This window comes from Dasypus novemcinctus, chromosome 26 (assembly GCF_030445035.2).
Source record: "Dasypus novemcinctus isolate mDasNov1 chromosome 26, mDasNov1.1.hap2, whole genome shotgun sequence".
NCBI lineage: Eukaryota > Metazoa > Chordata > Mammalia > Cingulata > Dasypodidae > Dasypus > Dasypus novemcinctus.
The window spans coordinates 1,877,679-1,903,266 of NC_080698.1; the positions used below are offsets into that span (position 1 = coordinate 1,877,679).

At 47.2% G+C, this 25,588-nt stretch overlaps 2 protein-coding genes across 6 annotated transcripts in view; both read left to right on the top strand.

Moving 5' to 3' along the window:
• Positions 1-154: 154 nt before the first annotated feature.
• Positions 155-3,154, top strand: RPL14 (ribosomal protein L14). The gene is made up of 6 exons (XM_058288197.1): positions 155-225; positions 448-549; positions 1,142-1,236; positions 2,041-2,140; positions 2,225-2,278; positions 2,836-3,154. Exons 1-6 carry the CDS (start codon positions 223-225, stop codon positions 3,112-3,114), a joined length of 633 nt encoding a protein of 210 aa, XP_058144180.1. The 5' UTR covers positions 155-222; the 3' UTR covers positions 3,115-3,154.
• A 6,009-nt stretch (positions 3,155-9,163) lies between these two features.
• Positions 9,164-25,588, top strand: part of LOC101413406 (zinc finger protein 317-like) — a 57,159-nt gene continuing 40,734 nt past the window's right edge. Inside the window, exons 1-2 of one of the 5 annotated variants that reach the window (XM_058288194.2) lie at positions 9,164-9,247; positions 20,015-20,234. In XM_058288194.2, the coding sequence (XP_058144177.1) occupies positions 20,067-20,234 (168 nt within the window). In that variant the 5' untranslated portion in view covers positions 9,164-9,247; positions 20,015-20,066. Of the gene's footprint in view, positions 9,461-10,730; positions 11,377-20,014; positions 20,235-21,698; positions 22,237-25,588 lie in introns of those variants that run through there. The other 4 variants (XM_058288192.2, XM_058288193.2, XM_058288196.2 and 1 more) reach the window with 4 other exon arrangements.

A 25,588-nucleotide genomic window follows, 5' to 3' on the forward strand; every position in this document is an offset into this window, starting at 1 on the left:
CCCGGCGACCGCGGAACCCAACCTCCCTGCACCCGCCGGGGCAGACGCAGCCACGCCCCAGCAGCGCCGCCGTGTTTCCCCAGTGAGCATGCGCGCCTGGACGTGCTCGCGCCCCGGCCAATGGCTGCAGACGTCGGCGTCTCCGCCGAGGGGGCGGGGCCTGGCTTCTACACATGCGCAGCGCCGGGCGGGCCTCTTTCCTTCTCGCCGGACGCCGCCGCCATGGTGAGTCCTGCTGCTGCTCACTCCGCGCGGGACGCTCGCTCTCCCCACCCGCCTGGGGACTGAGGCGCGGGGCGGGTCCAGAGAGTCGGGCAGCGCGTGATGAGGTCTCCGCGCGGCGCTGCGCGCGGTCCGGGCCCGGCGCGCCGTGGGCGGTGCGCGCGCGTGGCCGGCCAGGGCCTGGTCGCGGCCTTTGGGTCAGTCCCGCCGTCTCGCCCCGTGTAGGTGTTCAGGCGCTTCGTGGAGGTGGGCCGGGTGGCCTACGTCTCCTTCGGGCCGCATGCCGGGAAGCTGGTCGCGATCGTGGATGTGATTGACCAGAACAGGGTAAGTCCGGGAGAAGCTCGACGCCCGCCAGTTGCTTGGCGGGGAGCCGCGATCCTCCCCAGCAGCCTCCTGGTCCACCCGCGAGCAGGCGGGCGGCGTGGGATCGGGGTTTCCAAACACAAGACCGCGGTCTGCCAGAAACTGCGTTTGAGGATCACCTCTGCCGCTTAAACTGGCCGGAGCTAAAACATTGGTGAGGTTGAGATGAGTTCTTGTTTGTAAAGCACGTTTGGAACACTTGTGCGTGTCAGAATTTGAGGGAGGTAACGGGGGGTTATGGTTAAAAAACCTTCGTGACGAATACAAAGGTTTTTTTTGTTGGCGATAAAAGGATTAAAGACTTAAAATTGCCAAGAAAATTATGTATCGTAATGGAGTATTATTAATTGTAACTTTAAAAGTTTTTTAAAAGGTGGTGTAATCCAGATTGAATTTAAAGACTGCTGTAAAATAGGACGGTCTTCATTTATCTGGACATTTACTTGTATAGTAGTTGTAGGGATTTGATGACCTGAAAAGACATTCAAATGTAGGATCGATGTGACCCTCCTGGTATGTTCTGTGGTGAGTTCCTTGGTCTGCTGTACTCTAGGCTCTGGTTGACGGGCCCTGCACTCAAGTAAGGAGACAGGCCATGCCTTTCAAATGCATGCAGCTCACCGACTTCATCCTCAAGTTCCCGCACAGGTAACTACCAACCCTCCCCAGCTTTGTTTTTACTTGTAAAACTTCGTTTAAATTCAGAAAATTTGTTCTGTTTGTTTTCTTTGAGAATATAGTAAATTCTGAAGATTGGATGATTCAGATTGGGCATTACATTGTACGAGTAGATCAGGCAGCATTTACTTTTAAAATGCCTTATCATCATTTCTTTTAAAGGGAACCAAAAATTGTATGGGTTACTGTAGCGATTCTGTTTTTGGTTTAAATGCAGGGAACTAAGGTGACATGTACAACATGTCTTTGGAGCAGGAGCTTATGGTATGGTGCTGTGCAGTTATTTTAGCCCTTTTGTGATAATCGTTTTCAAAGGAACATGTACTGAGCCATAGCCATCACAATGGATCTAAATTATTGGATTTTGAACAACTACATAGTGTTCCAGAAAATATTGGTACCATATAATTCCTTAATTGGGTTTTCCTCCCAACTAAAGCAATGGGACAAAACTGCTACAGGCTTAGCACTTGAGATTATGCCTGGCATGGGTATAATAGACATTGAACTACTGGTTTCTATGCTGCTACTTTTATTTCTTTGGATGAGAATGGGATTACCATTCTGAATAAAAAGAAAATGCTTTCTGCACATGGCACCATTCTGAGTAGTAGTTTTATATACATCGTCAAGTTAGTTTTGCAGCTTTGATTGAAATTTTGTGTTTAACTTTTGGGGAGTATAGATTGTACTTCTCTGAGCATGTAAAAGGTGTCCATTGTTCTGTGTGGCTTCAGAGCTGATTCCCTGACCCATGGTCTTGGTTCTCTCTAGTGCCCGCCAGAAGTATGTCCGACAGGCCTGGGAGAAAGCAGACATCAATACGAAATGGGCAGCCACAAGATGGGCCAAGAAGATTGAGGCCAGAGAGAGGGTAATGACTTGGGGCATTTGAGTAGTTCTGACCTTTTCTGTTTTGGAGGATAGGAAGTAATTAATTACTTTGTTTTTTTAACAGAAAGCCAAGATGACAGATTTTGACCGTTTTAAGGTCATGAAGGCAAAGAAAATGGTAATGTTTTTAAGTTCTTGATGAAAATAATACATTATAAATTAAGATTTGCATCTTCTCTTGTCTAACTTTGCTTCGGGATAACAGATCTCAGTAAGTCATTTTCTCCCATTTCAAGCTTCTGGCCTCTTAGCTGCTTTGTGTGGAAACGGAGAGTTTATCCATTTGTTATATTTCTGAACGTCCTTAAGAAATTGTATTACCTTTATTCAGGTTTGGATTTCTTTTTTTAAAATTTAGGTATAATTTTCTGGGAGTAGATTATTTAATCTTTTTCTAAAGTCTAACCTAAGCTTTACCAAATAAAAGCAATTCCATAATCTACGTCTTCAGTTCAGAGACAGGGAATTTTTAAAATATTATGGGATTGTTTGTATTCCACACTTAATCTTGGATGTCTGGTAACTGCTTGTCTGAGCTTCCTGGACCAAGGTTGGCCGCATAGGGGTCTTGGAAATAGGGCTGTCTTCTATATTGTGTACTTACGGTGGACAAAGTAAGAGTACTTGGTTCACATACACAATTAATGCTTTCTTTCCTGTTTTGAAATTTTTCAGAGGAACAGAATAATTAAGCATGAAGTTAAGAAGCTTCAAAAGGCAGCTCTCCTGAAAGCTTCTCCTAAAAAAGCAGCTGCTGCTAAGGGAACTGCCACTGCAGCTGCTGCTAAGGTTCCTGCAAAAAAGACGACCACTGTGGCCAAGAAGGCTTCAGCCCAGAAAGTTCCCGCCCAGAAAGCTGCAGGCCAGAAGGCAGGAGCTCCAAAAGCTCAGAAGGGCCAGAAAGCTCCAGCTCAGAAAGCTCCTGCTCCAAAGACATCTGGCAAGAAAGCATGAGAGGCTGTTATAAAAGTAATAAAGGTTCTTTTTGACCTTCTGGCAGTGCTTACATCTGTGGATTGAAGCCTCTTGCAGGAGGCAGTGTGATAGAATTGTTAACTCCATCCTTAAAAACAAAAACAGCACAGAATTCCTTGGTCCTTACTCTGCCTGGGCACAAATTCGAGGCCCTTACTGACATTTGTGAGTCTAGTAAATTTCCCTATAAAGATACACTAGGAAAACATAAGTATGCAAAGTACATGGTTGGTTGCTTGCAGTTTCCAGTTCCCTTTCTGCCAAGATAAGATTCTGAACATGTTCAAGTTGAATTTAAATGAGAAAATAGCCTTATCAAAATTTAAGGTCTACAAAGTTGGAATTTAGAGATGTGCTTAAAGTGAAAGTATAGTTTTCTGACCAAAAGTTGACTTCCGACCTAAACTGGGATAAAAGAAAATCATTGCTTTACTTGGTGTTAATAGAGAATTAATATATTAAGTGGTAAGACACAGCTTTGAGGTGCCTGCCTATTGCCTAAAGGAGGCTTAGGAAGAAAATGAAGCCATTTGCAAGTGCAGAGGATCGGCTAGCGACCAGGAAACGGAGGCAGTTAGGGGTCAGATCTGAGGGCAGTAGGAAGCCACTGAAGGTTTTCAATGGACTGAGTCTTCGGGGAGCGGTACTGGGAAGGGTGGTCTTTAGCTTGGTCATCACAGAGTCTGAACTAGGCCAGTGACAATGGTGATGCCATCTACTAGGTTTGGAATTGGGCAGCCTGTGCAATTGAGGCTTGTTCCTGATTAAAAGCCTGTTTCGCCTCAGGCTTCCGGGTGGTGTTTGTAGGCCCGTGACTGGCTCATTGGGGGACACAGGGCGGGATTGTCCAGGAGGCCATTGGACTGCCCAGGAGGTGGGGAGCAGAGGTTGGGAAGGAGTGGGCGGGTTCCATCTCCAGAACCTCCTGAAAAAAAGGCTGGATAAAAACTTTTGAGCTTGGGAGTGATTTACAGGAAGATCAGTCTGGCAGCACAGAGCCATGCACTTAACCAGTTACCCTCAATGGCAGAGGGGAAAAAGACGGATTTTAGAGCCAGGTCTGGGCTAACAGACTCAGCTTGAGCTCATTGTACTTCATCTGAGCTTCATGTAAAGTAATAAACTGATACCTACGTGCCTTGTACAAAATTGTAAGGTTCAAATACGTATATGAAAGTGAGGACAACGTCTGTGTCCTTAACACATGTTAACTTTTTTCACACATAGGCCCTCTTGAGTTTTAGCTGAAGAGTGCTTGCTAAACTGGCCTAACAGGCAAAAGTAGGAATTTGGACAGTGTTTTTCTGGAGGCCTCTCCCTTGGGCAGCCTCTGACCTCTAGGTAGTTGGCACTTCAGCTGTGGCACCCACTAAGGCTTGCCCTGTAGTCCACTCCATCCCCTCACCTTCAGTGAAATCCTGGTTACTTCCAGGAACCCTTGCTTGACCTTCCATGCTGAGTTTTCGGTTAGCTTTGTACATCTCCATTACAGATAGCCCTGGCCCACGGCTAGCTGGCTTTTATTTTTATCCAGAGAAAGTCATGAATACATTTCATCAGAAGAAATCGAAGACAGTTGAAACTAAAGGGCCTTCTGAATAGCAATCTGCACGCCCAATTCCAGTACACTCCAAAGAAAACCACTGAGTATATCCTTAAAATTTCCTATATATTTACAATATATGTACATAAAGGTGTATCATTCGCTTGTTTTAAACAAGTGTTTTACATATTCTGCAACTTGCTCTTTTCTCTTAATATCTTCTGGAGCACTTAACCTACTTAACACTAATTTACTTAGTTCTTTTTATGTCCTGCATAATAAATTGTAATATGGATGTTAGTTGAACATTTCTGTATTGATAGACATTAAGGATGGTACCAATTTATTTTTATTTTTTTGCTATTATAACAGTGCTTTAATGAGTATCCTTATATATGCCTCCTTTGCTACATGTCAGAGTTTGAGGCAAATTATTACCGATCAAATTGTTTGAAGGATGTCTGCATTTTTATCACCCCTGTATAGGCTCCACCAACCATCGGCCAGTGAACAAGGACATTGCTTGCCCTGCAATCTTGGACTGCTGATATTTGTCACACTTTTGCAAATTCAACCTCTGAAAAGTAGCATCTTACTTCAATTTGCATTTCCTGGCCCAATGCCTCACTGTTAATTACCCTCCTTTTTCCATTTAAATAACCAATAAGGCACATCCTCTCAGAGTTGTTTAAAACATTTTTTTCTTGAATACCAGTGAGGATTTGAAATCCTTGCTGTCTTCTTTAGGAGGCCCTGGGATACAAATCAGTGACCTCCCGTGTGGTAGGCGAGAGCCCAGTTGCCTGAGCTGCTGATCTAGATCTTGATCATTTCTTTTTAGGCTTCTTCCTGGTGATGTTGAGTACGATCAGCTAGTTGGGCATTAATGATACTAGAAAGCTGTGGATTTTTGTATGTTTGCCTTGCGTGTGTCCACATTGCTGAACTCTTAGTTCTAATGATCTTTGTTGATTGTTTTGGATCTTCTATGAAGATGATTATGAATATAGCTTCTCCATAATAAAATAATACTACACGTCAGTAGGTAAAGAAAATTAGTCTCAATAAAATGATAGATTATTAGTTTTACTGGAAAAACCACAACCTTTTTTTTTTTTTTAAGGTTTATTATTTTTTTGCTGTCTATGTTGTCTTCTCATTTTCTCTCTAGGATTCACCGGGATTTGATCCTGGAGACCTCTGGTGGGGAGTTTCCCTGTCAATTGCTCCACCTCATCTCCTGGCCTCTGCTGCACTTCACCTTGACTCTCCCCTTGTCTCTCTTTTGATGTGTCGTCATCTTTCTGCATGACTCACTTGCACAGGCACTGGCTTGCCACACAAGCACACTTTCTCTTTTTTTTTTCACCAGGAATCAAACCTGGGTCCTCCCATATGGTCGGCAGAAGCTCTATCACTTGAGCCACATCCGCTTCCCACAATTACTTTTTGTTGCTGGATTTTCTCTAGGTCCTTGCTAAGCTATAAGAAATGAATTTATTTCTCTTTTTTAAAAAGATTTATTTATTTCTCTCCCTGCCCCCCTTCCTCCCCCCTCCCCCCGTGTGGCATGGCACTCCTTGTGTGCAGCAGCATTGAGCTTGGGGCAGCTTACACACAGGTCAGGAGGCCCTGGGGATAGAACCTTGGACCTCCTCCATATGGTAGCGGACGCTTCCCGAGAAACGAATTTCAAAAGCAAGCCAGGTTTGGCCAGTACGTTATTAAGGAATGGAGGGAAGATTGTGGGTCCCAGGTAGAGATAAAAGGGGCTGATTTAGACTGCAATTCTCCATAACAGATTACAAATGCCCAGGTTTACTTGCGTCTTGTTCCATGCAGGGGAAGACATGACCAAGGGCCGGTTTGATTTCCTGCTTACTTTTTACACTTGATTTTAGCCAAAAGGCTGGGAAGCGATCCCCACTTGCTTTTCAAGCCATTAATTATTCTGCCCCTTTGCTAATAACAGGGGAGGAGTCCCAGCTGTTTGCTCTTTTGATCGCCCCACCCATCACTCCCCGGGAAGGCCTATGATAAGGCCCCTGGAGAGTATCGGGCTTCTCCCTGGCTTCCAGAGGAAATCTCATTCCCAATGGCAGATCTCATGAGGGTCTCCAGCAGCCGTCTTGGGGGTGTGCATGTCCACGTGGACTTCTTGCCACGTTCCAGATCCACCTGCCGATTCCCTATTTTCCTAGCCTGCCTCACTTTCAAATACATATCAACAAGTCTTTCAAATACCTGTTTTGGTGATTTCCCTCCCCAGTGAGTACCATTAGGTCTTACACCCCGTACCTGAGTGTCATGAGGACCTCGAGATCATCCTAGGGAAAGGCCCTCATTTTATACTTCTGTATAAAATAGATCCTGTAACTGTAGAGTGTGGAGGCCACCGAGCTACTGGCTGGTGCGAATTCCTCCTCCTCCCCTACTGCAGTGGACTTTTTATGACAAAGTTTTATAATTCTAACTCTGTGGTCTTTTCCATAATAATACCCATATGATCTACAAATAATGGTAATTCTGTTACCTATATTTGTAAATTTGTTTTTTTTTTTTTGAACCTGGGACCTTGTGTGTAGGAAGCTGGCACTCACCACTGAGCCACATCAGCTTCCCTGAGTTGTTTTTTGTTGTTGTTATTTTGCTTATTTTTTTTTTTCCAGGAGGCCCCAGGAAACAAACCTGGAACCTCCCATATGGGAGGCAGATGCTCAACTGCTTGAGCCACATGGGCTCCCTGTAGCATTTTAATTTTATTGTTTTGGCCAGCACCTCCAGGATGTATGAACTGTAATGGGGAGTGTGAGCATTCTTGAGGGCTGTGGTGACTTCCAGCTAACGATTCCCCATGAGGCTGAAGGTTTTCAGTGCTTCCCTTCTATTAAATTAAGAAAGTTTCTTTCTAGTCCTAATTTGCTAAGAGTTTTTACAGGAAAGGGAGAATTTTGTCAAGTACTTTTAAAAAATACATGTTGAGAAGATCATGTATTTTTTTCTTCTTTATGATGTCATAAATCAGTAAAAGATTTTCCAATATTGAACCATTCTTACATTCCTGGAATATATGCTATTGTTAGATTTAAGATTTTTGCATTAGTGTTCAAAGTGAAACTGACCTATATTTTTCCTTTCTTAGGCTGTCCTTATCCATTTTTGCTCTCCTTGCTCAGCCCTCATAAAATGATTTGTAAAAATATATTATGTTTTACATGCTTTTGGAAAGTATAGCATAGAACCTAAATTCTCTAAAAATATGGAGGACTAGCCTGTTAAAAATTGTCTGGACAATCTTTTCCTTCTCTTGCCTGGTCAGGTTTTTAATTCCTTTAGCCAATACTTTCTTACTTTTTTGAAAAATAATTTGGGTCTAAATTTTCAAATTTATCCCTATAAAATTAGATTACTTTTTACATCTCTACCTTTTCTTGTACCAGTTATTGTTTATGTGTGCCTTTTCTGTCTTCTTGAACCTTAAAAGATTAAACTTTTTTATTGGGCTTTCCTAAGAACCAGCCGTCTTAGTTTGCCCGCCTACTCTGTCAGGTTCTGTTCTGTCCCAGCAACTGTGCTCACACATCGTCTATTTTCCGCAGCATTCCTATTTTCAGGTGAGGAGGCAGGCTAATGGAGGTTAAATTAGTTAATTTGCTTTTTCCCTAAAGGCACTAAGTCTCCTAGGAGGAGTGAAAAGGCCATGCCAGGGAAGCACTGAACCTCTACCACATCGGGTCCTGGATTTGGTTCCTGATACCTCCTGGAGAAGACGAGCAGACAGCGAGCTGGTGCGCTGAGCTGATGCAACAAGATGGCACAACAAAGGAGACACAAAAGAGGAAAGACAATAAGACACAACAAAAAAGCAGGGAGCTGAGGTGGTACAAGCGACTGAGTGCCTCTCTCCCACATGGTAGGTCCCAGGTTCGACTCTTGGTGCCTCCTAGAGAGAAGACGAGCATATGCAGAAGACAGCAAGTGGACAGAGCGCAGACAGAGAGCACAATGGTGTGTGTGTGTGTAGAAATAAATCTAAAAAATGAAAAGCCATATCGCAGTGCAGTGACCCCAACACAGGTGCAAGCACAGGGAGTAGGGAAGACAATCAGAGGCATCAAAAAAGGCTTCTCTGCGGACTTTGGCCCAGTGGTTAGGGCGTCCGTCTACCACATGGGAGGTCCGCGGTTCAAACCCCGGGCCTCCTTGACCGTGTGGAGCTGGCCATGCGCAGCGCTGATGCGTGCAAGGAGTGCCGTGCCACGCAAGGGTGTCCCCAGCGTAGGGGAGCCCCACGGAGTGTGCCTGTAAGGAGAGCCGCCCAGCGTGAAAAGAAAGTGCAGCTTGCCCAGGAATGGCGCCGCCCACACTTCCCATGCCGCTGACGACAACAGAAGCGGACAAAGAAACAAGACGCAGCAAATAGACACCAAGAACAGACAACCGGGGGAGGGGGGGGAATTAAATAAATAAATAAATCTTTAAAAAAAAAAAAAAAAAAAGAAAAGGCTTCTCTGAGTGACAGCTGTTCCAGAATCTGAAGGATTTAGGGACTTCATCTGCAAAGACCAGGTACTTGCCTCGACCAGACTCCCATCTTAGCCGGCCTGGCTGCTGCGGGGGAAGGAATGACTGGAGCGGACGCGGGCAGAGCCCAGGACGTCGGGAGCCGCAGCAGCTCCTGCCCTGGGGGATGCGCAGGGACGAGCCAGCGAAGGCCCCGAGGCTTGTGGCAGGGAGAGCGGTGAGATCACCGAGGCGGGGGAGCCCTGGAGAGGACGGGAGGTGAGAGGACGACGAGGCTAGCTGGGGACCGTTAGCGCTTCAGGCGCTCGTAGGGCAGCGAGTAGAAACGCCCAGGCGCCCGGTCTGGAGCCCGAGGTCCCTGCGGCCGTTTAGCCCACGCGGCGGGACCCAGGGAAGAGGGGGTGCGCAGGGAGCGGGGCGACCCCAAGGAGCGGGGCGACGAGCTTGGTGGTGTCGGCAACAGCCGAGCCGGCACCGAGCACGCAGCCAAGGCGCTAGCAGTGCTGGGGGATCCACTCGAGTTATGAGGCGATGCCAGACTCCCCGCAGCGGGAAACCGAGGCACCGAGGGGTTAAGTGGTCACTAAACGGCGGGGCCAGAGGCTGCGGCTCCTGATCCCGCGTCCCGGTCCACGCAGACCCTCAACGGGAGGAGGGGCCGCCGTGGTTCCTGGGATTCATCCCAGCGGGTGAGCGGCAGCGCCGGAATTCAAAAAGAGCTTTTCACCACACCACGGAGGAAGCGGGAGGCCTCCATCCCTGAGCAACGTGGGGCTAGCTGCGGCCACTAGGAGGCGCGCGACAAGCCGCCTGGCGCAGGGCCGCCTCCGGCTTCCTAGAGAGGCGCGGAGTCGGGAACCATGGAGCAGGGCCGCCTCCGGCTTCCTAGAGAGGCGCAGAGTCGGGAACCATGGAGCAGGGCCGCCTCCGGCTTCCTAGAGAGGCGCGGAGTCGGGAACCATGGAGCAGGGCCGTCTCCCGCTTCCTAGAGAGGCGCGGAGTCGGGAACCATGGAGCAGGGCCGCCTCCTGCTTCCTAGAGAGGCGCGGAGTCGGGAATCATGGAGCAGGGCCGCCTCCCGCTTCCTAGAGAGGCGCGGAGTCGGGAATCATGGAGCAGGGCCGTCTCCCGCTTCCTAGAGAGGCGCGGAGTCGGGAACCATGGAGCAGGGCCGCCTCCTGCTTCCTAGAGAGGTGTGTGTGTGGGGGGGAGGCGGAGAGTTCCATGGAGCAGGCCGCCTCCGGCTTCCTAGAGAGGCGCGGGGGGAGGGGGTGGGGGGGCATACCATGGATCAGGGCCGCCTCTGGCTTCCTAGAGAGGCGCGCGTGGAGGGTTACCATGGAGCAAGGCCGCCTCTGGTTTCCTAGAGAGGTGCGGGGGGGGGGAGGGAGGGGCTTCCATGGAGCAGGGCCGCCTCCGGCTTCCTAGAGAGGCGCGCGGGAGGGAACCATGGATCAGGACCCCCTCTGGCTTCCTAGAGAGGCGCGCGTGGAGGGTTACCATGGAGCAAGGCCGCCTCTGGCTTCCTAGAGAGGCGCGGGAAGGGTTGCGCGCTCCACCGCGCTTCCGGCCCTGCTGTCCGCCCCGGGGTTGAGGGGAGTTGGCGGGTGAATTATCCTGTTACCCGCTCCCCGTGGGACGCAGCCCTTCCTCCCCCAGAACTGGGGTCCGGGCCTCGCGCACCCCGCCCGGCTGCCTGGAGCGCGGCCCAGCCCCTCGCGGGAAGGCGCTCCTTCCTGCCCAAGGAGCCGGTCTGATGCCGCCCCGGCTCGGTTCTCAAGGCGGGGGCTGGGAACGCCTGGGGTCGCCTGCCAGCCGCGTGGCTTTTTCAGATCCCGGTCGGGTCTCCGGGCAGCGTCTTGCCCTTCTCCCGGTGCTCAGCCTCCCTCTGCATTTTGACCTGCAGTCCGTGGTTGCTCCAGGGCCTCTTGCGCTTCTCCAGAGGCGTGCCGCGGGTCTTGCTGTGACGACTAGAAGCGTTTAGTTACACACCAGTGGGCAGGGCGCTTTCTTACAAGCCACAAATTACTGCAGTTCACAGACGTCCTAGGAATTTTCTGCTGAACCAGGCAAATAGAAGAATGTACCAAAGGAGCAGTCGCAGCACCCTGTGAAACAGGCGAGGGTGCGCTGAAACAACCAGAGTGTCTTCATGTCTATTTCCAGTGACAGCGGTAAGGAAACAGAAAGGAAAAGGCGGCAAGAGTGGGAAACGAGGCAGCTCCGCCTCATTTGTGGTTCTCCTTTTAGCTCTGCACGTTTTTGCTTTTCCAAACTTAGAGGGCAGTGCGTGAAGCGCGGGGTTGTCAGCCACGCTCAGGCAGTGTGGTCCCGGCTTCCCACGTTCAGAACAGGTGAGTGGTCAGCACAGGACCAGAGCCTGGCCTGGCCGGTCTCGTGCTTGATTTTGCACCCATCAGTAGTGTTGTAGAAATGAGTGTGTTACGGGAGTTGATGAGGGCAGTAGGTTAACTTGGGAGATTTAAGTGGGCTGGGGGAGGCGGACTTGGCCCAGTGGTTAGGGCGTCCGCCTACCACATGGGAGGTCCGCGGTTCAAACCCCGGGCCTCCTTGACCCGTGTGGAGCTGGTCCACGTGTTGTGCTGATGTGCGCAAGGAGTGCCCTGCCACGCAGGGGTATCCCCTGCGTAGGGGAGCCCCACATGCAAGGAGTGCGCCCCGTAAGAAGAGCTGCCCAGCGCAAAAGGAAGTGCAGCCTGCCCAGGAATGGCGCCGCCCACACGGAGAGCTGACACAACAAGATGACGCAAGAAAAAGAAACACAGATTCCTGTGCCGCTGACAACAACAGAAGCAGACAAAGAAGAACATGCAGCAAAATGGACGCAGAGAACAGACAACTGGGGGGAAGGGGAGAGAAAAAAAATCTTTAAAAAAATGTGGGTTGGGAAAGAGGGAAGGCAGACAAGAAGTTCTAGAAAATGAGAACCTACCACCGTGCAACCTTAAGTGCGGTCCACAGACAGGTGGCTTTGGCATCACCAGGCAACTTGTTGGAAAGGTAGACTCATTCCCCACCCCAGATAGCCTGAATCGGAATCTGCATTCTTTGAAGATCTGGGGACTTTGTGGGCACATTAAAGGTTGAGGAATGCTTGTCAGCTTGGAGCTGGTCTCAGTCCTGTAACTTGTCCTTCCACTTCAGATCCTTGAGAGGGAACCTGTACGGCTAATCCAATCACCATAGTCCTGATTCCAGTAGAAGTTTCCCACCAGGTTACTTTTGATTTTTGGAAAAACCTATGCTTTGCTTTTTTACCCTTCTCCTCTGTTATGCGCCCCTTCTCCCTGTCTGGACTAGTGTGCAAGTAGACCTGGGGACTTGTGGTCTGCAGTGGGGTTTGTATTCTGTAAATCAGCCCTTTTAGCCCTTTTTAGCCCTTTTTAACCCTTTTCCTCACTCTGCCTGGATTAACCCACAAGTGTACTAGGGACCCATAATCTGTTATTTTCTCCCATTGCTCTTCTCTCAGTTCCTTAATAAACTGGCCTAACTGAAAAAAACAACGAAAAAAAACAAAAAACCCTATGCTTTGTGGTCAGATACAGTGGAGCCTGAAGGGACTCAAGTACAGACATCACCTCCATCGCTATATATCAGTTACAGCTAACAGGAGATCTGGTTCAATCTGCTTAAACCAAAAGATAATTTATTGCCTTTCATAGCTGGAAAGTTCAAAGGAGGGTGAATTTCAAGTCTTATCCAGCATTCAACTTTGTCAGCAAGGACCCTGTTTCTTTACATCTGTGTGCACTACTACGGTAGTGCTGGCTTCCCTCTGAAATTGACTCCTTTGGTGGTGAGATAGCTCCCAGCGTTAAATAGGGCTGCAGGCTTCCCCTCGAGGCTATTAGGAAAGGGAAAGGGGCACTCCCCCAGCAGTCCAGGGAGGCCTGAGGTTTCACCTATCGGTCTATGCAGGTAACACGCACACCCCTGAAGCAGGAGCTGGGCAAAGCTGGGTGGGCTGATTGGCCATGCACCCGCCCTGGGGAGCAGTCTAGACGCAGGAGGGCAGGTCTGGGTCCTGTCAGAAAGTGGAGAGCGGGTGGTGGATGCAGGGCAGGCAGCCCGCAGGGGTCCCCTGGTCCTTGTGATGAGCACGCCCAGCAGCGGGGCCATCACGGCATTTGTTCCAAACACAGACCCTGAGCCCCATCCTGGCCCTGCTCAGTCAGAACCTGCATTTTAACCAGATCCCTGGGTGATCCCTCTGTCCACTGAAGTTTGGAAAGCACTGCATTTGGTCACCTGGGGCTTAAGGAACTAGTGCAGTGCTACTCAGAGTGTGAGCCACAGTCCTGCGCCAGCTGGCAATAAGACAGGTAAAGAAGTTGAGAGTGAGCGTTCAGCAGCTTTTTTCTTTTTTAAAGCAATTTGAGATTGCGATGCTATTCAAGCACATGAACATTTTTCTTGCAAACTCATGCTTATTATATTTTATGAAATTACCAGTATGCAACAACTTGGTGAAATAACTGGTCTTTATTTTTTTTAACTTACTGTGGTACCACATGTGCACCATGCCATTTCCCATTGACTTTCAAGTAGAGTTCAGGGGAGTCAGTTACATCCCCTGCAGATACTGGTCTTTTACTGCAGGGAGGTCTGTCCCAGGATGGCCTGGGGCTGGGGTTCCTGGGCAGACTTGTCAGTGCCACAACCGGGGCAGTCCTGAACGCCCCGGGACGGTGGCTGCCCTGGTCCTACTGTCGCTTCTCCAGCAGCAGTACCAGTAGGGACTCTTAGGTGTGGAGGGTAAAGCAGGCGCCTTGGGCTCGGCCTGCCTGGGACGGTACTGCTGGCCTCAACTTCATTTTCAATACATGTCTGTGCGAAGATCTTTGTCACAGCGCAAGCTAAATCAGATCAGAGAGGCTTGTCCTTTTTTGAAACCCAGCAGAAGTCAGCTGAAGGTTGCTCCAGTTCAGGGTGCTAGACACACATCCCCAAAACGGCTTTCCTTTTTGTTATCACCGACTTGTGCTAACGAAGTTTGTGGTAAGTGTGACGATCACCAGTCAAGGCCAGGGCTCGGTAAAGCAGGCAGTGTCGTGGCGTGCAAACCTGGAGGCCTTCACCCTTAGGCTCCTGTTGATTTTTCACTCTAAACTGTGTGCCGTTAGCACCTCACTTGCTTCACCCCAGCCTTAGCCCTTGTGAGCTCATCATTATAGTCTCGATCAGAAAATACCTCAAACCATTTCAGGTATTAAACCTGATAATAAAAGTTGGTTGTGGATGCATTCTCATTTCTCATTGATAAATTGAAAAAGATTTTATTTGTAAGTTTTATTAAAACTCTATATTTTCCCTGATCCTTTGTATTTAATTTTACATAATCACACAAAGAAAATGGCACGATTGTTTTTTTTGACCCCCTCTTTTAGACACCTCATTCACCCCCACTTTCTGCCCTGCCATCCACAGTGCTCACTTAAAACAGTGTTAACTGGTGTGAAAAAGGCGGGGAAGCGTTGTGCGGCCAGTGCCCGTGGGTGATTGCAGTGTGCGGTGCTTACGTAGCCCAGGCTATTGCACAAATGGCCCTCCCTGCGGTTCTAGTGTCGTAGGTGTGGCCACAGCCCCCACAGCCCCCCACAGGAGGGGCCTCAGGAAGCCCCACGGGAGGGGGCTTAGTAGTCGCCCACCACCGCAGCCTGCGGTAACAGAGCAAGAGGGTCTCATTGGGAAGTCCCGGCAGGACCAGGGCCGCCGGCAGGCCACGGGGCTCAGTCGCCTGGTGAAGCGCTGCACCCTGGCTCTTTGGGGAAGGCCTGGAGGCAGCCCGGGCACGGGCAGGCAGAGAGTGAGGCTGGGCCAGTCAAGCAGAAGCTGGGGAGATGTGCGTCCCCTCCTGAGCCCCACCTCAGGGGACGTCAGAGCCAAGTGGGCACATCGTGGGCAGGAAGTGGGAAGCCGGTCCTGTGAGCCCGCGGCAAGTCAAGCTGGAGTGTGCCGAGGACAGCAGCAGGGCAGCTCGTGCTCCTGGAGCACCACTTCTGCCCCTCAGCCACAGGGCTTGGCCTCCAGCCTGCCCTGCTCCAGAAAGGAAGGTCCTGTGTCTTTCCACTGGGCATGGGAGCACGCTTCCCGTGAGGGGTGAGAGCAGCATTCTGCTCACCTGTGCTCCGTGGCCCGTACAGTCTCAACTGCTGCCCTCTTCAGTGTTGGGAAGTCCGCTCTGACCCTTTGTTCATGCATATTCTCTTCTCCCCATGGGAGGAGTGATTGGTGGCCAAGACGGCTCTGAGCACACACTGGTCAGCCCCTCTGCTCTCACTTTTGCTGACCACAGGACATTTGACTCTGCAGCAGTGAGCTAGGTGAGCTCACGGCGGGGCAGGGCTTCCCCGCTGCTCTGGGAGAGGCAGTCTAGAGTGGGTAGAGGGCCACACTGCGGCCTCTGGCCCAGGTTTAGCAGCACCCATCCCCACCTCCGTCCCTGCACCAGGAGATAAAAAGGAAGACAGGCCACAGAGCAAGGCACAAAGAGCCCGCGGGAAAAGGGCCGCCCTGCAAGGGGAAGCTCTTTTCTCCTCACGCAGCTCGAGGCCCCTGCTTTTCCAAATGAGAAGGCAGTGCGGGAGGCCAGGGGACTGCAGCCATGCCCCAGCGCGACCCCAGGGGAGCCAGTCTTGCCAAGAGCCTTCCCCCTACCAGCTCAGTCAAGCCAGCGCACGCTGCAGACCCTCACCCGGCTGCCCTTTCCAGGGCACTAAGGCAGCTGAGCGTGGGTTTGCTTGGGTGAGTGTCTCTGGTTAGAGAGAGCACATGATTTTGAGAAGATCCATTTTAATTGAGTGAGGTGGTTGCATCTGCTGGTAAAGTTTTCTGGAACTAGAAATTCCTGTCACTTTCTACAAATGATGTCTACCAAATGAGGCAGGAAAAATCTTTTCAGGGGAATGATTTTGCTTATAAACTGTATGCAAAATAGCATGGGACTGAGGGCCTCTCTTCAGTAAATGTCTGCTGAGCGCCTTCCGTATGCCACGCCATGCGTAGGCCTTGGGGGCTGATGGTTTGAAGCAGGAGGGACCTTGGAAAATCATGCTTTTAAACCTACTCCATTCCTGGGGTGTGAGCTGTGGTAAGGACCTGTTAATTAGGTTCCTCGCAAGAGCGGGTGGAACGCGGCATTTGTTTAGGTGTTGGGGTTGCTGTACGTGGTTTCACAATGACAGGGGTAGGCCATGATGCCTGTTAAAACCTGTAAAGGTGTGTGGTGCAGCGTGAAAGCCGTAACGTACACGACAGACCACGGGTGGCAGCAGTGCTTCCATATGTTTATCATTGTAACAAGTGTACCTAATATAAGATGTTATTAAAAGGGAAAATGTGAGGGGGAGAGGTGGGATATACGGGAACCCCCTGTATTTATTTATTTTTTTTTAGTATTTTTTTAAACAAATCAATTTTATTGATACGTATTAATAAAGCACAGTTTATCCAATATTAAAGCATTTTCATTATTTCAATAATAATAAAAAAACAAGGCTTCTCATCTCTCAATCTGTTTCCCCTGCTCCCCAGTATTTTTTTATGTCCTTCCCCCCCACCCCCCTGACTTGCTTGCTGTCTGCTTTCTGTGTCCATTTGCTGTGCATTATTTTTTATTTTTAAGATTTATTTTATTTATTTCTCTCCCCCCAGCTCCCTCCAGTTGTCTGCTCTCTCTGTCCATTCACTGTGTGTTCTTCTGTGTCCACTTGTATTCTTGTCAGCAGCACTGGGAATCTGTGTCTCTTTTTGTTTCTTCTTGCTGCATCAGCTCTCCATGTGTGAGGCACCACTCCTGGGCAGGCTGCACTTTTTTCACATGGGGTGGCTCTCCTTATGGGGTGCAATCTTTGCGCGTGGGGCTCCCCTACACGGTGGACATCCCTGCGTGGCACGGCACTTCTTGTGCACATCAGCACTGCGCATGGGCCAGCTCCACATAGGTCAGGAGGCCCGGGGTTTGAACCCTGGACCTCCCATGTGGTAGGCGGATGCTCAATCAGGTGAGCCAAATCTGCTTCCCTCGCTGTGCATTCTTCCGTGTGTCTGTATTTATTTTTATTTATCCCCCCACCCCTTGCAGCTTGCTTGTTGTTTTGCTGTGTCCATTCGCTGTGCACTCCTCTGTGTTTTTGCTTTTCTCCCTTTTTGTTGCATCACCTTGCTGAGTTGGCTCTCTGCGGCGCTTGTGGGCTGGGTGGTGCTCCGCAGCGTGCGGGTGAGCCTGCCTTCGCAAGGAGGCCCCGGGACGCGAACCCAGGGCTCCCATATGGTAGACGGGAGCCCACCTGCTTGAGCCACAGCTGCTTCCCTCCCCAGTATTTTTGATGTAACTTTTTTGTAATCTAAAACTTGTTTAAAAATAAAGTTAAAAAAAATACTAAAGCAAAGAAATAAAAGAAAAAAAATAGGTTCCTTCCGTTAAGGGCCTTTTGATTAGATTACTTAGTAGGGTGTGATCCAGAGTGCATTTTAAGGCTCTTAGTGGAGTGCTTTATAAATGGGATGGACACAGGAGGACAGAAGCTGAAAGCGACGAAGCCCAGAAGAGAAGGGAGAGGCCCGCAGACGCTGCCATGCGCCTTGTCACGTGAGAGCGGCGTCCAGGGTCGCCAGCAGCTGGTCTCCAGGAAGAAGCATCACCTGATGATGCCTTGATGTGGGCGTTTTTCTCAGCTTCCAAACCATGTGCCCCATTGCTGTACTGCATTCTGGCAGCCTAGCAAATTAAAGTGGGGTATGGTAAGGAAGAATAATAATGGTTACATAACTTACTTAACTCTTTCTTTGCTAGATTCATTCATTTAACCAATATGGAGATTCAGCTTTGTACCAGTGGTGACCCAGACAGTGCCTCCATGGAGCTGTAGATTCCAGTGGGGGACCAGGACAGAATGGCAGGGAATGCAAAATACACTATCCAGCAGCAAGGCATGCTTGCAGAAAGTGCAAAGATGGTGCATGAGTCAGCCAGAGAGGGGCTGATGCAAAGTACCAGAAAATCGGTTGGCTTTTATAAAGGGTATTTTTGAGGGGTAAAAGCTTAAAGTCCCACGGCCTCAGAGTCCAACTCCAGGCTGCTTCTCACCAAAGTCAGCGGCCATGTGTTGAAGCAAGATGGCGGGCGCGCTCTGCTGGACTTTCCTTCCTCCTTCCTCCGGAGGCTCCAGCTGAGGGCCAGCAAAGGCTCGTCTCTCAGGGCTTCCTCTGTCAGTCTGGCATAGAGCTCGTCTCTCAGGGCTTCCTCTGTCAGTCTGGCGTAGGGCTCGTCTCTCAGGGCTTCCTCTGTCAGTCTGGCGTAGGGCTTGTTTTGTTCCAGGCCTTCTCAGCCGCAGACTTTCAGGCGAATGGCTCAGCTCTCTCCGGGGCCCAGGATCAAACATGCCAGAGCCTTCTCCTCTTCCATGTGTCTTCTTGAATGAGTGCCCATTTTTATCAGCCCACCAAGGGGGCGGGGACTCAATCTGAGAGGCTACTGACAAGGTCGAACCGAAAGCTCTAAATTGGTTTTATCAAGTAAACTTAATACCTTTGAATTTAATATAATCAAAGGGTATCACACCCAGAGGATCAGGCCAGTATAGGAACATAACCTTTCTTTTTTTGGGATTCACAAATAATATCAAACTGCCACAGATGGTAAGGGGATGGAAAGTAACTATAATAGTCTGTTGCATGGAGGGAAATACATTGGTAAGTCAGAGAGGGCTTCTCGGAGGAGGTGACTGAGCTGAGACTTGAGTGCTATGAGAAGCAAACCAGGCAGAAGGAGCAGCAAGGTCTAAGGTGTGAACTGTATGAAAGTGTTTTGAGCTTTTAAGCAAGAGAAAGAAGGCAAGTATTTCAGAAGTGCAATGAGCTAGATGAATAAATAGAAATGAGGTCGGAGAGAGAGGGGCAGGGGCCAGCTCGTGTGGCATCGATATTGCAGAACTTGCAAGACTTTCTTCACTCCAACAGGGTTCTAAGGGAAGGGCTCACTGAACAGGTGACATCTGTCTGAGATCTGAGAATGGGAAGAACCAGGGGGCAGAATTTCAGGCTGATGGAAGAGCAAACGCAAAGGCCTTGAGGTAGGAAAGGATTTGACTTGAGGAAGAGACAGAAGGCCTGAGTGGTTGAACCCCCACAGAACCCAGGGAGAGGGTCACCCTGACTGAAGTGGTAGAAAGAAGCTGAGACCAGGCCATGTAGGATCTCTGAGGTCATGGGAAAGAGACTGGATTTCATCCCAAGGGCAATGGTTGGACATTAAAGAGTTTGAGTGTTTCATGACCTTTTTGTCAGGTAATTCAGGCTGCTGTGTGGAAAAGTTATTGTCAGGGGGGTAAGAGTGAAAACTGGATGAGGCCAGCTGGAGGCTACCGCAGGAGTCCATCAGGAAATTATTACTCTAGTATTTTATATGTATTGAGCTGTTAGAGCAAATTCCTTTTCATCTTTTTTCAAAATATTTTTAGCTAGTCTTTTACATCTATCCTTCCATATAAACTTCAAAATCCAGATTCTTCAGAACTTTAGAATAAAAATGATTTCCATTGGGATTGCCTTGATTTTGTAGATTAATCTGAGAATGCTCTTAAAAGAATTCTTCTCGTTTGGGAACACATCTTCTCTCTTGTCATTTATTCCAGTCCCTTTATGTCCTTTAGCATAGGTGTGTGTGTGTACACCATAGGTTTTGTGCATTTTCTAATTTGGAGGAGTATCCTGTTAATTTTTATATGCTGATCTTCATCTGGCCTTCAAGCTTTATGTATTTTTTGCATCTCATTTTCCCCTCATCAGGGCTCGAGTAGGAAACCTGTTTCGGGTCCCAGTGACCTTGGAGGATTTGGCCATGCACTCCCCTGGCGATGGGCCAGTCTGGTGGCTGCTCACGAGACCCTGGAGAGGTGCGAAGCAGGGACTGATGAACTGTAGCTCCTCCGGTGAGGCCTGTCTCTTCTCAGCCTCTGCGCTTTGGAGCTTCCTGGCTCCTCTGCTCTTACAGGCTGAGGTATCTCTGGTAAGTTGTTTTCACAGCTCTGCTAGCTGAGCTCCCCTCACCAGCCTCAGCCGCTGGCTGGGGTGAGCTTAAGTCCTCTGGTATTCAAACAAAGGTCCCTAATTCCCTAGGATGGAAACATTTTCTGTTGCTCCACTTAAGCCTTTTGTTCCTACGTCATACCTGTTTTCTGGAGCTCTTGGCCCCTGCTGCGTGGGTGGGAGGCTCCCATTACCTCAGCGCATGCTCAGACAGGGCCCCTGTGTTAAGCTTCTTCCTGAGTGAGATAGCCGGCTCCTTCTTTCCAGGGCTCCACCTTCCCTGAGACCCACTACTTGTTCTCCCACGCATTCCACTTGCTAAAGCAGAGGATAGGCTCAAGAGGGTTCCAGAATCAGTTCTGGCCGGTTCCCTCACTCTGCTGTTCCCTCTCCTTCTCCTCCAGCAGCTTCTCCATTCCCTACACCTGTTCTGATCTCCCCGTTGGCACGAGGGGCAGCAGCTGGGGTCCGGATGCCTGGGCACTAGGTGGCCGAGTCCCTGAGAGGTGTCATACAGGCCAGTCAGAGAACCTGAGCTTCCTTTCCGGCTTTGCCTGCTCCGCTTCAAAACTGTGTCATGCAAAAGGGTTTTCCTCTCTCATGTGGCTGCTGTGGGGGGTGAGAAGGCCACTCATTCAGAGACGTGTCACAGAGCACCTGCTGGCTGCGCAACGGCGCGCCGACCATGACCTGGGAAGGACCAGCCTCCACCCTCCAGCTTTTTTCACTTATTGAAAGAACTTAATTTTCTACTATCCTCAATACAAAGATATATTTCAACTACAATTAGAGACATAATAGGCTTCTCTAGGCCAGCCTGGGAACACATATATCATTAGCTTGTTCATTCTTTCTTGTTTCTAAACACTGACCTAAAAATGAATTTTTTGACTCATGTTTGTAACTGATGGGGACTGGCTTTCTTATTTGGAAAGAAATTCATTGAGCAAGATTTTTAAAATCCAGAAGAATATATTCTGGAATTAGATTCCCTGGTAGCTGCAAAGGCCAAACTTCGCCTCTCCTCTGTTCACCTGCCCTCTCGCTGCCTCTGGGCCAGGGCCACCTGTACTCTGAGCCCTGAACCTGGGGAGGCCGTTCTCAGCCCTCCGGAGCATGCTCCCAGATTTCTCCTCTGACTGCCCGTGATTCCAGCCCTCACCCTCCCAGCTTAGCTTTTCAGCTGGGCCTGCCAAAGCTCGCGCTTTATCCTGCCCTATAATACCAAATAGAAGAGTTGCATGGTCTGTTTTGTTTCCCTTCAGTTAACCCTAATTGTAATAATGCTTGACACTTTAGATAGCGTTTTAGAATGGGGCCATATGCACATATGTTCCTCTTGCTCCTGGAAATCTAGTTCATCTTTTTAAAACAATTTTTTTTGTGCATAAACTTTACAGTTAAAACACTAAAGACTTCATAAAATGTACTGTTTCTGTGTCAGCTAAAAGTCCTGTGGCAGCCCGTCTCAACAATGACGCCTGTTGATCCTCACATCCCAGCATTCGTGCCCTTGTGTATCTCCGTCCACACTAAATCAAGACGAACCTGTGATGACGGTACCTTAAGGAAGTGATGGCGCGTGGCTTCTGGCAGCTTCAGCCTTGACCTCTGAGATCGTTCACCTTGGCAAAGTAGTTCTAGTGACCTTTTTTGTAGGTGCCTTTGGATTTCTACATAGGCATGCCATCCATGAATAAAGATGGTCTTATTTCTTCATCGCAGTCTGGACACCTTTTATTTTTTTCTTGCACTGGCTGGAGCCTTCATTTCAATATATTAGAAATGTTAAGAAGTGATATCCTTGTCTCAGTCTTCATCTTAGGATTAAAGCATTCAGTCTTTCTCCATTCAGTGTGATGTTCACTGTAGGTTTTTTTTGTAAATGCTCTTTATCAAGTTGAGGAATTTCTTTCACCTCGTTGCCAAGAGTTTGTTTTTTTATTTAAGCTGAATAAAATCATTGTGTCTTGTTATCTTTATTCCTATCGAATTAATGTTTTTTATTTTAGCATACTTGTTTCCGTACTTTTAAAAAATTAAAATAATTGTATTTTAATGCATTCAGCATAAGACTTACCTCTTTAAATAATTTTCAAGTACACAATTTAGTGACATTTAGTGCATTTACAATGTTATGCAGCCATCACCACTATTTAGTTACAGAGCATTTTATCACTTCAAAAGGAAACCTTGTGTTCGTTAAGCAGTCACTTGCCTTTTCTCCTCCCTTCCTCCCCAGCCCCTAGCAACTACTAATAGGGTTTCTGTCTGTACAGGTTTTTCTATTTTTGGATATCTCATAAAAATGGAATTATACAATATGTGCCCTTTTATATCTGGCTTCTTGCACTTATAATTATTCAAGACTCATCCCTCATGTGTATGTATGAGAACGACAGTGCTTTTTATGGCTAAATAATATTCCATTGTATGGATATCCCACATTTTGTTTATCCATTCATCAGTCGATGGATACTTGGCTTGTACCTGCCTTTTTGCTATTGTGAATAGTGCTGCTAAGAACATTTGCATACAGGTTTCGGTTGCTTACCCGTTTTCAGTTCTTTTGGTTACATACTCGGAGTGGAATTGCTGGGTCATATGGTAACTCTATGTTTAACTTTCTAAAGGGCCACCAAACTGATATCCACAGTGGCAGCATGATTTTACATTCTTACCAGCAAACTATGAGGGTTCCAATTTCTCCGTATCCTTGCCAAAGCTTGTTATTTTCCATTTAAAAAAATAGTAATAACCACCCTAGGTTATTGTAGTTTTGATTTGTATTTCTGTGATGGCTGATGATGTTCAACATCTTTTCATGTGCTTATTAGCCATTGGTATATCTTTTTTGGAGAAATGCCTATTCAAGCCCTATTCATTTTTTAAATTGGGTGTTTATTTTTGTTCTAAGTTTTAAAAAATATATTCAGGTTACCTTATCAGATAAATGATTTCATAATTCTAGTCCATTGCTTTATACATCTATTCTTATGTCAGTATCACACTATTTTGATAACAGTAGCTTTGTAATCCCATAGTTTCATTATGTTGTGTTTTTGTTTTCACTCATCTCAAAGTATTTCCAAATTTCTCTGTGATTTCTTCTTTGCCTGGTTGGTTGTTTAAAAATAGAATGTTAAACTTCCACGTATTTGTGAATTTTCCAATTTTTGTACTGTTACTGATTTCCATTTCATTGCACTGGTGTCTAAGAAGATACTTTGTGTGAATTCAGTCTTTTTATATGTATTGAGTCTTGTTGTGTCTGAACATATGGCCTATTCTGATGAATGTTCCATGTGCCCTTGAGAATATGTAGAGGCATTACAAACTAAGAACAGAATAATACTGGATTTTTATTTACCTATGTATTTACCTTTACAGATATTACTTAATTCTTTGTGTGACTTTGAATTACTGTTCAGTGTTCATTTTAGCCTCAAGGACTCCCTATAGTGTTTCTTGTAGGGCAGGCCTGCTAGCAATAAGTTCCCTTAGCATTTGTTTATATGGGAATGCATTCATTTCTCTTTCATTTTTTGAAGGATAGCTTTGCTGGATGTAAAATTATTGGTAGACAGTTATCTTTCTGCCAGCAGTTTAAGTATGTTATCTGACTGCATTCTGGTCTCCATGGCTTCTGATGGTAAATCAGTGGTTAATCTTATTAAGGATCCCTTATATATAACAAGTCACTTCTCTCTTGCTTCTTTCCAGATTCTGTTTGACTTTTGACAGTTTGGTTTAATATATCTTGGTGTGGATCTCTTTGTGTTTATCTTACTTGAAGTTTCTTCAGCTTCTTGGATGTGTAGATTAATGTTTTTAATCAAATTTGAAAAACATAAGTTCAAATATTTTTTCTTCCCTTTTCTCCTTTCGCTTCTCCTTCTTGGGACTTCCATTATGCATATACAGATTTGCTTGATGGTATTCTACAGATCCCTTAGGCTCTGTTCTTTTTCTTCATTCTTTTTTCTTTCCATTCCTGAGACTGGATGATTTCAATTCGTCAATCTCCAATTTCGCTCTTGGTTTCCTGTACCTCCTAAATCTGCTGTTGAACCCATCTAGTGAATTTTTCACTTCAGTTATTGTACTTTTCAGGTCCAGGATTTCTATGTGGTTCTTATAATATTTATAATTTCTATCTCTTTATTGGTATTTTCTTTTGGTTGAGCCATCTTTCTCATGCTTTCCTTTGATTCTTTGTCCATGGTTTCCTTTAGCTTTCTGAGCATATTTAAGACAGTTGATTTATAGTCTTTGTCTAGTAAGTCCAATGTTTGGACTTCTTCAGGGACAGTTTCTTAATTTCTTTTTTTTTTTCCTATATACTTCTTATTTCTTTGCATACCTTGTCATTTTTTGTTGTTAAAAACTGAATATTTTGAGTATAACAATGTGGTAGCTTTGGAGATCAGAGTCCCCTTTATCTCCAGGGTTTGCTGTTGTGCTTGTAGTGGGTTGTATTTGCTTGTTTAATGAGTTTTTTATATTATTTTTGTAATCCCTCAGGGAGCTACTGGGCAGATGAAAATGTACAACCACAATTCTTGGAGAACAAGGTCTGTCTTGTCCCTCTCTCACACCAACAAGCTGACCTGGAACATGAGCTGCTCTTCCTACAGCCACCTCCACAGTGGGTAGCTGGGGAAGGCAGATGGTTAAATAAAACCCTCACAACAATCTCCTACCAGAATTAACTGGCTTCTTCATTCAGCACTGCCCAGGTTGTTTAATGTTTGATTAGATTCCAGAGTTCTGGAAAAGTTTTTGCCAGGTTAATTGCTTCTTTAGTGAAGGGGTCAATTTTTGGAGTTCCCTGCTCTGCCATTTTTTATGACATCACTTTACCTTTATTTTTGAAAGATGTTTTTGGTAGGTATAAAATTCTAGATTGACAGTTATATTTTCTTTAAGTGTTTTAAAAATGTTGCTCCACTGTCTTCTCATTTATATTTCTGACCAGAAATCTGAAGTCATCCTTATCTTTGTTCTTCTTTAGACAATGTCTTTTTTCCCTCTGGCTTTTTTTTTTTTTTTTTTTTTTGAGATACTAGGGCTGGAGATTTGACTCAGGACCTTGTATGTGGGAAGCTGGCGCTCAACCATTGAGCCACTATTGGCTCTCCTGAGTTAGTTTTTCATTCATTTGCTTGTTTTGTTTGTTTGTTTGTTTGTTTGTTTGTTTTTGTTTGTTTAGGCACTGGAAACTAAACCCAGGACCTCTTGTGGGAGGTGGGCACTCAACTTCTTATTAAAAGATATGTTTTATCCCTGGTTCAGATCAATTTATTTACTGTATACCTTAGTATAGTTTTTTCA

Excerpts from the sequence above, each read along its gene's own strand:
- RPL14 (XM_058288197.1), top strand. Across the intron at positions 1,237-2,040 it reads ATCCTCAAGTTCCCGCACAG|TGCCCGCCAGAAGTATGTCC; the intron begins GTAACTACCAAC and ends GGTTCTCTCTAG. Across the intron at positions 2,279-2,835 it reads TCATGAAGGCAAAGAAAATG|AGGAACAGAATAATTAAGCA; the intron begins GTAATGTTTTTA and ends GAAATTTTTCAG.